Below are 12875 nucleotides of genomic sequence, written 5' to 3' on the forward strand. Positions count from 1 at the left end.
ATGCTTCTGAATGGACCCAATATGTAGCCCCCCCAGCCGCCCCCCACCTCCGGCCCTTTGTTTTTTCAATGCAGCCTTTTTAAATCATCACGTTGTTCTTAAGTCCTGAAGATCTCTGCTATGGGGGTGCAATCTGCCCCTGCAAGGGCACTCGGTGGGGTGGGGATGGGGATGGGGGAGTCACTGGGGGCTGAAACGCGCTGCCAGGCTCAGGGGCGCCCCATTATGCCCTCTAAGGCTGCAGGATGGGCGATCGGAGGCCCTGGCCGGAGAAAATGAGGACGGCCAATTGCTTCCGCCGGTGGCCCGCAGACTCCCTTTTAGATAAGCCGGCGGGCGGCGGCTGGGAGGGGAAAGGGGAAATCACGCTCCGGCGGCCCCGCGCGAGGGCCCCCGCTCCCCCGGGGACGCCGCCCGGCCCCGCCCCGCCCCGCGCCAACCCGGCCGCACCCACTTCCCCCGGGAGGCGCCCCGCGGCGGCCGACACTGACGTCACAAGGCACCCAGCCGCCGGCGCCCCGCGGTGCGCGCCCCGCGCGGGGACCCGCCGCCCTCTCGGCGCGACACCCAGGCGCGCGCACGCGCCCCAGCCCGTCCCCGCCCGCGCCGCCGAAGATGGCGAGCCCGGCGCCCCCGGAGCCCGCCGAGCAGGGATCCCCGACTCCCGCCGCCGCCCCGCAGGCGCCGCCGCCGCCGCCGCCCCGGGCTCCCCCCGAGGAGCCGGAGGGGGCCGCGCCCCCCGAGGAAAGGGCGGCGGCGGGCGCGGGCCGGCAGGTGGAGGAGGCCGCGGGCGGGGTGGCAGCCGCGGTGACCTGGCTGCTGGGGGAGCCGGCGCTGTGGCTGGGCGGCCGCGCCGACGAGCTCCTGAGCTGGAAGAGGCCGCTGCGCAGCCTGCTCGCCTTCGTCGGGGCCAACCTGGTGTTTTGGTGAGAGCTCGGGATGGGTGGGGCGGGGGGTGCGGGCAGGTGACCTTGGGGCGCCCGGGAGCGGACGGAGGGCGCGCCCGGGGCCCGATATGGGGGGTTGGGGGGCGGTGCACGGCGGACCCTGCGGAGGAAGGTGTCGGTCCTGGCCCACTTTCGCGGCCACCCTACCCCGCACAGGTCGACACACAGTCCCAACTTTCCTCCAGACGCACCTCCCCCTGTAAGCAGCTGTCATCCTCCGCGGGGGTAGCCCAGCCTCGCGGGCGAGACGGTGGGCTGACCCTGCACGCACCTGGACCGGCAGGTGTGCTCCCCGAGCGCACCTGACCTTTGGCTTTCTGACACTCGCAGGTCGTGACCTGCTCGCCCAAAGCCCGGCGAACCACACGCACTTGAACCTGTGTCCATTCTTGCCCCCAGAGAGGGCATATCTGGACCAGCTTGGGCACACGCTCAACCCTGAGCCGTCGCCATCAGCCAGCTGAGACACCGAGTGATTTGTTTTTCCATCCCACCCGGAGGGTTGGGTGTACTGTCTTTACTCTCCGAGGAGAAAACAGGAGGCAGACAGGTGGATTACGGACATCACCCCGACCCCCAGGTGTGCCTAGTGTGGAAAACAGTCTTATTTTTAGCTGAAGAATAAAGAGACTACCCAGGAATGTTCTCTGAAAAGCCTCTGATCAACAGGTTTGTCTCTTCCAAAAGCGCCCTTCGCCCTAAAGATGCGGAAATGTCTGGCTCCTTTATGGAAGCCCTTGCCTGATCATCTGTTACCAGTCTAGTGGGGGTGGAGAAAAAGCTTCTTTGTTTGCACCTGTGTTCTCATAACAAGCATGACCGACACTGTGCAGAATAAGCAGAGCTTCAGTGACCCATACCTTGTCACAGGACATTTATTTCTTAACCTTAATAAAGTTGGGAAATAAATAAACGAACAAAACATACACAACCCGCTATTTCCTCAGGTAGCTCATTTAACCATAATGTCTTTCTGCAGATCTGTGCCAGACTGATCTTGTCTTGAAACAGACTGTTTCTTAATAGAGCCCCTGAGTGTGAATTAATCTTACTTTGAGTCTCTTAGCTATCATTGTTTCTAGAGCTTATTGTGTATTTCTCTAACCTGTTATGAAGTTATAGTGAGAACTCAAAATCAGGAAGATATATGTATGATGCTGAATTGGGCAACAATAGTCATAGGGCTGTAACTCTCATTTTACCAATGAGGAACATGTTTTTCAAGTTCTTAATTTTAAACTTTATTTATTTAAAAAAAATACCTAATAGCCTCAGAGTTCAAACGTTTAAGGTACAAAAAGTTAAACAGTCTGTAAATGTCTTTCCCATGCCTCTCTCTGGCTACCCACTTTCCTACCAGAAGCAACCAGCGTTACCAGTTTCCTGTGTATCTTTGCAGATAGTACATATTTCAACAAATGCAAAATATTCTCTGCAAATTGTGGACTACTGTCTGGGCTATTTTTTCTTCTTAGCACACTTTGGCGATCACTTTCTTGTGATCAGCTGAATCCCGCTGTATGGATGTCACAGATTAACCTGGCTCCTACCGACAGAATAAGATTGTTTTCAAACTTTTGCTATGACAGCGTTATAGCTAAGGGTCTGAACATGTATTATTTTGCATGTAAGCAAGTATTGCTGTAGGAGGAAGTTCCAGAAGTGGAATTGTTGGGTCAGAATGTGCCCTTGTAGTTTTGATGGCTGTCATTGTATTATTATACTTCCTTGGAGTGTTACCAATTTATGCATGTGACTGCCTATTTCTTCTTATACCCTTGCCAACAGCATTTTATCAAACATTTTGATTTGTAAATCTGATAGGTAAAAGAGGCTATCCAGTATGGTTTTGTGGTTTTTCATTTCTCTGAGCTTGAGCATCTTTAATTATGTTCAGGAACCATTATAATTATCTTTTCTACGCATTATCTGTTTACAGAAAACTTTTATCCATATTTTTAATTGAGTCATTGGGCTTTTCCTATTGAGTTGTTAGAACTCTTTTTATATTAAGAACTTTAGCCTAATTTCTGTAACATGAGTTGCAAACATTTTTTCCTGTGATGTATTCTTAATAACATCTATTGAAAATAATGATTTTCGCATTAAATAATTGAAAGGCATACTTAATTTTATTTGGGAATGATGTCTTCCATCCATATATTTTTTAATAAGTATGATAGCAAGGCAAACAATGGCCATATGTTTTCTGATTATCTGTTTTATTTCTCCTTTTTGGAGAATTTACAATCCCATGTGTATATTTTCATGGACAGAAAAATGACTGTCCTGCTTTTTAAATTTGAAGTACTTGTTAATTGGAATTTCTGACCCATTTATTAATTTCATTAAAATGTTGTCATTTTCCCCATTGTTGCTCCTAGGTTGAAATATTCTTTCAAAGACTTTGTTTTCTCTAAATAGTGTACCTTTTATCAAGCTATCTTAAATTATGTGGCACTGACATTCTGTGTCCCAAGAACTCTAAAACTCTGTATTTTTATGCTTTAATGTTTTATTTATAATAGTGAAAATTGAATAAAACTTAAATGACAACACATAAGAGTGGTTTCATAAACTGAAGTACTGTGTCTAAAGAGTAGATCATGTAGTTAGCAAAGTATAATTAAGTATACGGCATAACATAAAGCTCTGTGTTTTTTTTTTTTTAATAAAAAAATCAGTGTTAGAAGCATGAAGAACCCAAATTTGTCTGAAGGAATCATGATGATTTCACTTTCACTGATGTTATTTTTGTGAAAATTAACTTTTTAAATACATATTTTTGACTGTTTAGTACCTGGTACCAGCAGTAGCTCTCAGGATTTTGAGTTTGAGTTCAAAAGCTCTAACTTTTATTATCTGCCCATTTTTTGCAAGATTTTAGTGCTCTGTGTTAAAAGGACAAAAGCTGAGACAGGGGCATGACGGTGTGGGTATAACTGAAGGCTGAATGGCGTGAGTGTGGTTGAAGGGTCAGAGAAGGAATCATTCATTTTGATGCAGCTTTTTGTTGGGCGGGTGGCATCCTGGATGATGAGACTGTGGGGTCTTCTTAAGGAGACCATGCTGGAATCAGATTTTGATGGACAGGGATGATTTGGGTAGACCTAGTGCATGATGGACAACACTCCAATCCTAAGGAATTGTACTTAATGTTTTCACTAATATATTCAACTGATGCAGTGCCACGTGAGGTGGTGGAGAAAAGTAGGGGAGATGAGACTGGCTAGGTGTTTTGGAGACCCATCTGGGGGCAGTGGTTGCCTCGAGTGTCATACTTCATGTTTGGATCTGTTTTTTCTATAGGCAATGGAGACCCAAAAATGCTTTGTGTAAGTGCCCAGGAATATTTTAGTGGGCAGGTAAATTGTGGTTTATTCATTTATTCTTACCATAAAATTCTTTCTATAGAGCAATAAAAATAAACTAGAGCTATAGGCAACAACATAGATGAATTTTACAAATGCAATTTGGGGAAGAAAAGCACCTTTAATAACATGTACAGAATGATTCAGTTTTTTGAAAGTTTTAAGATGTCCAAACTGAACTGAAACCTGAACAGTGTTGATTTAGGGATAGATAGATAAAAGACATTCTTATCTGTAAGATCAAGAGTAGAGGGAGAAGGTGTGATCACAGAAGGCACGTGGAAGGTTCTGGAGTGTAGGCCGTGTTCTGTTTTTTGACTTCAGTGGTGGTAGTTACCTGATGTTCAAGTTACAGCTATTTTAAAACTGTGGTTGTGTGTGCACATTCTTATCTTTGATGTATTTTTGAAAAATACTAAACCCCTAAATAATGCTTTAAACAATTATTATTTACTCAGAGCTCAGAGGAGTTTGGTAAAATGCAGACCATATAGTTCCTGTCTCAAGAAGCAGGGTTTCCACAACCTGAAATAGTCCAGTACCGGCAATGGTCCAGTAGTCACAGGGTTGGGTCTCTCTCACTTTACCAATGAGGGACATGTTTATAAATTCTTTTTCTTATCTTAAATTTTATGTGTTTAAAAATGGCTAATACGGCCTCATAGTTCAGAAGTTTAAAAGTATGAAATTAGATGTCTTTCCCACGCCTCTCCTTGACTGCCTGTTTCCTCCCAGAGGCAACCAGTGACAGCAATTTTAAGTATACCATCAAATAGAATGGACCCAGTGAAACAGAAAATGCCCCATTTGCTTTTGTTTTCAAAGAAATAACTTATTGCAGTATGCTGTCAATAAAAGCACACACATTCTAAGGGAACAGCCAAGTGTAAACACCTGTGGAATCAAAATGGCAATCAAGATCTAGAACATTCCACCTCTCTTAAAGATTACTTTGAGTTCCTTTCCCATCCACACCCACCCCAGGGATTGATCTGTTTTCTCTCACTGTAGATTAGATTTGTCTTCCCCTAAGTTTCATGTAAATTATACCTTATAATTTGATGTCTTTTGTGCCTGGCTTTGCTTACCCAGTGGAAAGCTTTGAGATTCATCCCTATTGTGTTTATCAGTGGCTTATTTCTCATTTTTGCTGACTTGTCTGCCTCTTCGGTGACATCTGGAGGGCTCAGTGATAAAGAATCCATCTGCCAATGTAGGAGACACAGGAGTCTTGGGTTTGATCTGTGGGTTGGGAAGAGCCCCTGGAGGAGGAAAGGGCAACCCATTCCAGTATTGCTGCCTGAGAAATCCCGTGGACAGAGGAGCCTGGCGGGCTGCAGTCCATGGGGTCGCACAGAGTCGGACCGGACTGAGTGACTGAGCATAGCGAGGTGCTGCTGCTTCAGGGATGCACCGCAATGTGTTTATCCATTTGCCAGCTGATGTTCTTTTGGGTTCTTTTCACGGTTGGCTGTTATGAGTGAAGCTATTGAAAAAATTCAGGCACAAATCTTTGCATGAAATGTCTGGATTTGGTGAAAGGAGTGACAAGCTCTTGCTGGGCTTTGTATGGCCATGCGGTGATTGCCTTGGATAGCAAGGGCTGGAGGAGAAGCTCCCTCTTCTTGTGCTCCTTGATGGTCATGATACTGAAATTGAGTCCTTCACAATGCCGCCTAGAAAGCTGCTCTGATGTGATTTAGTCTTCAACCCCGGAGAAGGCAATGGCACCCCACTCCAGTACTCTCGCCTGGAAAATCCCGTGGACGGAGGAGCCTGGCAGGCTGCAGTCCATGGGGTCGCTAAGAGTCAGACACGACTGAGCGACTTTACTTTCACTTTTCCTTTCATGCATCGGAGAAGGAAATGGCAACCCACTCCAGTGTTCCTGCCTGGAGAATCCCAGGAATGGGGAAGCCTGGTGGGCTGCTGTCTATGGGGTCACACAGAGTCGGATACGACTGAAGCGACTTAGCAGCAGCAGTCTTGAACCCGCAGTTGGAGACCATGCATGCAGAGAAGTCTGTGCTGAGCCTTTTTCCTCAGAGCATCTGATGCTGCATGATAACAGTACCCTCCACTTATACAATTAGTTCAATTGCAAGAAAGTGATTAGCCTGAGGTGATGACACAAGGGTGCGCCTGGCAGGAGACCTTGAGTTCTCTCACTTTTGCCATGTCTCAGACAGGGCACCTGTGCAGTCTGGAATGCCCAGGACCCACTGGGAGTCCTTGGAGGCCCATTCTGTAGAGTTAGTTTGGAAGGTTGCAGAATCCAACTCTTACTTGATGTCAAGAGCCCCCTCTATGCCATCACTGATGGGTTGGGCCAGCTGGTGTCAGAGTAGAGCCCCTTAAAGAGCCAGTAGCCACCAGCATCATCATGGCCATCTCCGGGATGCTTGTAGAGATGAGGATCATGGGCTCCACCCCATTCCTTGAACCAGAATCCCTGGAGGTGGGGCCGGAACATCTGAGTTTTCTCCAGCTCCCCAGGTGACTCAAGTTTAAGAATCACTGCATTTGAGCATTCTCTGGGATCATGAACTCTTCTCCATAAGGCAGCATTTCCATTGCTGGAAACTCTTGACTAGCAACTATTTTTCTAATGCTGAGTTAAACTCACCCCTCTGTTACCTCTCCAGCTGCCTAAGATCTGGACTTCCTCCCCACAACAGTCCTTTGTCTGTTTCAAGATTTGTTCTGTTCTCCATTTCTGCTGAGTCTCTTTTCCCCAAGTGAGAAATCCTGGGCTCCTTCCACTCACCAGGCTCTTCTGAACATGCTTCAGTTTATCCATATTCCTCCTCAAATGCAGCATTCTGAGGTGATCTGAACAGTGTGGATTTTCCCCCATCCTCCTGGACAGCATCCTTCACATGGCCTGAAATAGGCCGTGTTCTTTGTTCTACTTGATAGTAACTCCTTTGACAGCCACTACTATTAATGATTGCTGCTCTCCTCAAACTATGCCTGTATATATAACTGTAGAAGCCAGTAGAGTTTGTCAAACTACAAATACTAAAATGATTAAAGATGCTCACAGTTAGCACCTGTTTCTATGGAACAGTACAAAGTCATCTTTAATAATTCAATTAACTTCTATGGGCCTGTTCCATAGAAAATTTGCAGTGATGGAAATAGTCTAAATTTGTTCTGTCTTGTAGGGTAGCAAATAGCCTGCTGTGGTTATTGAATTTACAGTGTGTGGCTAGTATGACTCAGGAACTGTATTTTAAAATTTTCTTGAATTTAAACTTCAGTTTAAATAGCCACATGTGGTTAGTGGCTACCCTAGTCAGTAGCACAGTCCTAACCTGGCTTGTGGGCCTCGGTCATGAAGCCATGCACTTTCTTTTTGTTTTGTTTTTTTTTTTAATTCTATCACTCTAAAGAATAATAGAAGACAGATATGGGAGCAAACTGGAGGAGGTCATGGCAACCCACTCCGGTATTCTCGTCTGGACAATGCTCATGGACAGAGGAGCCTGGCAGGCTACAGTCCATGGGGTCACAAAGAGCTGGACATGACTGAGCGACTAAGCACAGCTCAGCACACATGGGAACCAACAATTAGGGCTTACATTTTACAAATATTACAGAATTTCACTTGATGGTTTCAGCATAGGTGAAAATAATTATGTTGGGAGAGGGTTGCTTCTACACTGAGAGGGATCTTTTTAAGCCTATTAGCAAGTCTGGTTCACACCCCCCACCTTATCTCAGCTCCACCTGGGCATGAGGAGCCATGGAACAGTGTCTGCTTCAGGCCCACATGGTGCTGGGCCCAGAGGGTATACCAGAAGTCTCCGGTCTGCACTTGGCTTACTCTCTGCTTTAGGAGACGTGGCTGGTTCAGTCAATTGGTTGAAACAATGTACCACACTTCTAAATTGCATGCCACGGTCTCTGGGGCATTACAGTTTAGGAAGAGTGGATATCAGAAAGGTTTGGAATAGTTGATAAAAGCTTTGTACGATTTATTGCATGTATAGCCTAACTTCCCTGGTGGCTTATAGGTAAAAATCCTCCTGCCAGTGCAGGAGACATGGTTTCAATCGCTGGGTTGGGAAGATCCCCTGGAGAAGGAAATGGCAACCCACTAAAGAATTCTTGCCTGGGAAATCCTGTGGGCAGATGACCCTGGCAGGTAATAGTCCATGGGGTCACAAAAGAGTGAGACATGACTTAGTGACTAAACAACTAAAACAAAATAGGCCTGGAAGAGAAGATGTAACTGTAAAAGTAAGGTTAACAGTGGGGATTTTCTGTGTGGAACAGACCCAGGAATAAATGGGGGACAAGCATTGGCTGTTGTCAGTCTGAGGAGACTCACCTGCCTCAGCCTGAGGATATATATCTGAGAAATTCTTATTCTCAGATACCTGGAACCATCGTGGGGTCTGAAATGCTGAGGTGCTCACAAAGGTTTAGTGAACTGGGCTGAACTAGAGGATATTCCCCTATACTGTACTTGTATATGTAACTATATAGGCAGGTATAGTTTGTCACACTACAACTGTATTAAAATGTTTAAAGATGTTCATGGTTAGCCTGGATACGGTGAGGATGGTTTAAGGAAGGTCTTGCAAAATAGAAAATCTTCAGGTCATTGAAAATCGTGGACAATTTGTATTCAGCAAATGTTTCTTGAGTGGTGGCTGCATTAACTTATTCTTAGACCCAGGGTACCTTTCATGAGTTTCTCTATAAGGCTGTTCTCTAGATCTTGGACTTTGAAGACCAGGAGCTGCTGGTGGGAGGTCCTAAGAAAGAGGGCTGTTTTAACCAGACTAATGTTTATTCTAGAAACCCATCAGGTTTTCTTCTCTAGTGTAATAACCTCATCTTCAGTGATTTCTCACAGTTTTATGGTTATGCTTATTTGGGTAATAACTTTATCACAGCTTCTTCTTGCTACTCTTTCTCTTCCTGTCCTGCTGTTCATGAATGTTTTTAAACTGCCTGATTAATCCAAACGAGTCCAGATAAATGTGTTGTATCATTATCCCTAGCTGCTGGGAATACAGTGATGACTAAGACATGTTCCGATCCCTGGTGAGAAGCGCAGATTAGTAAGCAAGTAATTCTAAGGTTATGCTGTGAGCACTAAATTATCACACATGGGCCAAGAGGAGCCAATAGGATTTCTTTAGGCTGCAAATGAGGGCATGGAGACTGGGGAGAAGAAGACAGGATGATCAGTATGTAAAAGTGGAAGAGAACTAGTGTGTGTTGAGTAGTTGTTATATGCTGGGTGCTCAGTTAATTCATGGATGCTTAAACAGTGTATACATAGTACTTGTAACTATTCATTTATACACGCTGTGCTTAGTCACTCAGTCATATCCAGCTCTTTGTGACCCCATGGACTGTGGCCCGCCAGGCTCCTCTGTATCCAGGCGAGGATACTGGAAGGGGTTGCCATGTCCTCCACCAGGGGATCTTCCCAACCCAGGGATCGAACCAAGATATCCCACATTGTAGGCAGATTCTTTCCCAGCTGAGCCATAATGGAAGCCCAATAGGAGAAGCCAGATGTTGGGTGCTGGGAGAAAATTAAAGCAGGGACGAGGAACAGGAAGGGACAAGGAGGTGCTGCCTTCCTGGAGGTGGTCAGTGCTGGCCTCACAGAGGAGCGACCATGAGCTGATGTCCAAAGAGCAAGTTAGCGAAGGATCCAAGAAGCTACCTCTGTGGTGGAATGCTCCTGACAGAGGGAATGGGGTGTGCAAAGGCCCTGAGATGAGTGAGCTTGGGGGGTTTGCAGAACAGCATGGAGTCCAATATGACCGGGGCTGGGTGAGCAAGGAAGAGACACTGTTAGTTCTAGCTCAGAGCTTCATGCAGAGAGTGGACCAGATTCTGCTTGCTGGCTTTCCATCGCCCCTCCATGGATGAATTAGGAAAGGGAAAACCCAGAGCCAGAGGTGGGTCACGACCCCTTTGGAAGGGAGCACGCGGTAGTGAGGAGAGGCAGTGGGTGGGGAAGACTCCGGAGGTAACATCGGGGGCGATGAATGATTTCTTAGGTGGGAGGAGGACCGGGGGAGTGATGCAGCCTCTCAGGGTAAGTGAGGAGTAGCTGGTATTAACTGTTCTGAGGGTCTCTGGGGGTTGCAGCAGGTTGGGGTGCTGGGGGAGGAGGGTGTTTTCCTGATGGGGAGTGGTGTGCTGCGCCCACGGGCCATCCAGTGAAATTATCCAAGTCAGATCTCATGGGGTTGATATATGGGTGATGCCTAGGGGCAGGTTGGATTGAAGGACAGATTTGGGCGTGTTGGGAATAGGGGTTTGAGGTGGTGATGTTTCCCAGGACCACCTGCTGCGTCAGACGGGAAGAGAGCCCAGGAGGGTGGAGGAAACCGACTGCAGGAAGGTGGTTTCGAAGGAGCATCTTAGGCAGGAGGTCACAGCATGGTGTCCCCAAGGGGCCAGCTCAGCTCGCAGCCGGGTCTGCTAGGATTCCAGCCAGCAAGCGCCCTTTCCTGGCCAGCATGAGAGCCTGGCTTTCCTAGTCACTCCAGACAGGGGGACCCTCCCTCGCTCCCAGCCCCTCCCTGCCTCCTCCAGCCCCAGCATCATGACTCAGTCTCTGCGGAGATTCCCTGCCCTGATCCGCCTGGTCCCCTCTTTGTCTAGGTCCTCCGATCAGCTCCAGCCTTGGCCAGCGTTGAGTTCAGGCAGCACGGGAAATCCGTTCTCTTCCCAGCGCCTGCCCTTCATGCACATCAAGATCTCTTACTTTGAATGTCAGCGGTGGGATTTTAGCTCTTTCCATGTTCACTGCTTCCTTCCGTAGAGTTCTCACCACCTCCCCATGCCGTTCTCCAGCCCCCGCTGCTCCCCAGATGCCCAGTGGGTCCTGTGAAGGGCGCTGCCCCTTGTGAGGATGGAGGAAGGGAGAGGGAAGGGTGGAGATCGGGGAGACAGGGACAGCAGGGGCCCTGGGGGAGCCCACGGGGGCTGGACTTAAAGGACACCTTCTCCTCTGACTCCTGAGGACCAGGGCGAAAGGTGGGCGCACCTGGCGGGCAGGTGACCGGGGTCCCCTGCCAGTGGTAGGTAATTTCTCTTTGAAGGAAGAGGATGAGCTCCTGAGGTTGAGGAGGCTTAGGGAGGAGGAGACTGACTGTTGATTTCATGGGGAAGGATAGCAGGAAACCAAACTATTGGGTATAGCGTTGGGGGGAAGCTCGATTACATTTTCTTGGCTTTATGTATGTATGCTTGGCCATTTCTTCAGTGAATGCATTTTTATCAGGGTCATGTATTTTCATCTTTGTCCTCATAGACCAGTGATTTTTCAAGGTGCATGTTTCATCGAACAGCACCAAATTTAGTGCTGTGGTCACCTCTGTGCTCTGGGAGCTTAACAGGAAATATTTTAGGGGAAGTTTCCCATTTGCTGAAGAAGCGAGATTGCCTGTGTCTGATCTTTCCAGACACGTGTCACTACATACATGCTGACAGAAGCGTTCAGCGCGAGAATTTTCAAAGATTTTTTGTTCTCTGCCGATTTCATTTCATTTGGGCAGTAAGTGTTTTTGTCTTGGGCATGAAGGCAGCACTCCTGAAAGGAAAACAGGTGGAGCGAGGTGTGACTGCCTCCCGCTCTAAGTGGCATCTTCTTCTTGTTTAGTTGCTAAGTCGTGTCCCACTCTTTGCGACCCCATGGACTGTAGCCCACCAGGCTCCTCTGTCCATGGGGATTCTCCAGGCGAGAATACTGGAGAGGGTTGCCATGCCCTTCTCCGGGGGTCTTTCTGACCCAGGGGTCAAACCTGCCTTTCTTATTTCTCCTACATTGGCAGATGGGTTCTTTATCACTAGCGTCACCTGGGAAGCCTGAGGAATGCTATACAGGAAAATAAAAGACTCTTTTTCTTCTCTCCTCTCTCTCTTAATTAGATCAATGAATTCCACCAGATTTTTAATAAAATTAGAGTGATCTCTTGGTCACCTCTCCCCACTTCGAAGTCCTGTTTCTCAGGGAAGCTATTGTTAATTTTCTGCTTTTAGCTCTGTTTAGGCTTTTCTAGATAATATGCTTAAAATGCCAATTTCCCCCCCCCCCTGCATTTATTTTACATTTACATTAGTAAAATTTGAGGGGTATAATTGATGAATGTTTTATTAGCTTCAGGTGTACACTATAATGATTTGATATAAAGAGTAGGACATGACTGAGTGACTAACGCTTTCACTTTCTTGACTTTCGTTTATATATATTGTGAAATGATCACTCCAGTAAATCCAGCACCCATCACCACACATGAGTGTGCGCTTAGTCGCTCAGTCGTGTCCGACTCTTTGCGACCCCGTGGACTGTAGCCCGCCAGGCTCCTCTGTCCATGGGATTTCCCAGGCAAGAATACTGGAGTGGGTTTCCAGTTCATTCTCCAGGGGATCTTCCCCACCCAGTGATCGAACCCGGGTCTCTGGCACCTCCTGCATTGGCAGTGGTAAAGGAGTCTTTACCACTGTGCCCCCAGGGAAGCCCTATCACCGCCCACAGGTACAAAATTTTTTACAATGCCATTTCTGGATTTAGCAA

General features: G+C 47.4%; 1 protein-coding gene across 1 annotated transcript in view; it reads left to right on the forward strand.

Moving 5' to 3' along the window:
• Window positions 1-576: 576 nt before the first annotated feature.
• Window positions 577-12875, forward strand: part of RETREG1 (reticulophagy regulator 1) — a 155539-nt gene continuing 143240 nt past the window's right edge. Inside the window, exon 1 of the mRNA XM_061129315.1 lies at window positions 577-926. Within this exon, the coding sequence (XP_060985298.1) occupies window positions 616-926 (311 nt within the window). The 5' untranslated portion in view covers window positions 577-615. The remainder of the gene's footprint in view (window positions 927-12875) is intronic.

This window comes from Dama dama, chromosome 25 (assembly GCF_033118175.1).
Source record: "Dama dama isolate Ldn47 chromosome 25, ASM3311817v1, whole genome shotgun sequence".
Classification (NCBI taxonomy): Eukaryota; Metazoa; Chordata; class Mammalia; order Artiodactyla; family Cervidae; genus Dama; species Dama dama.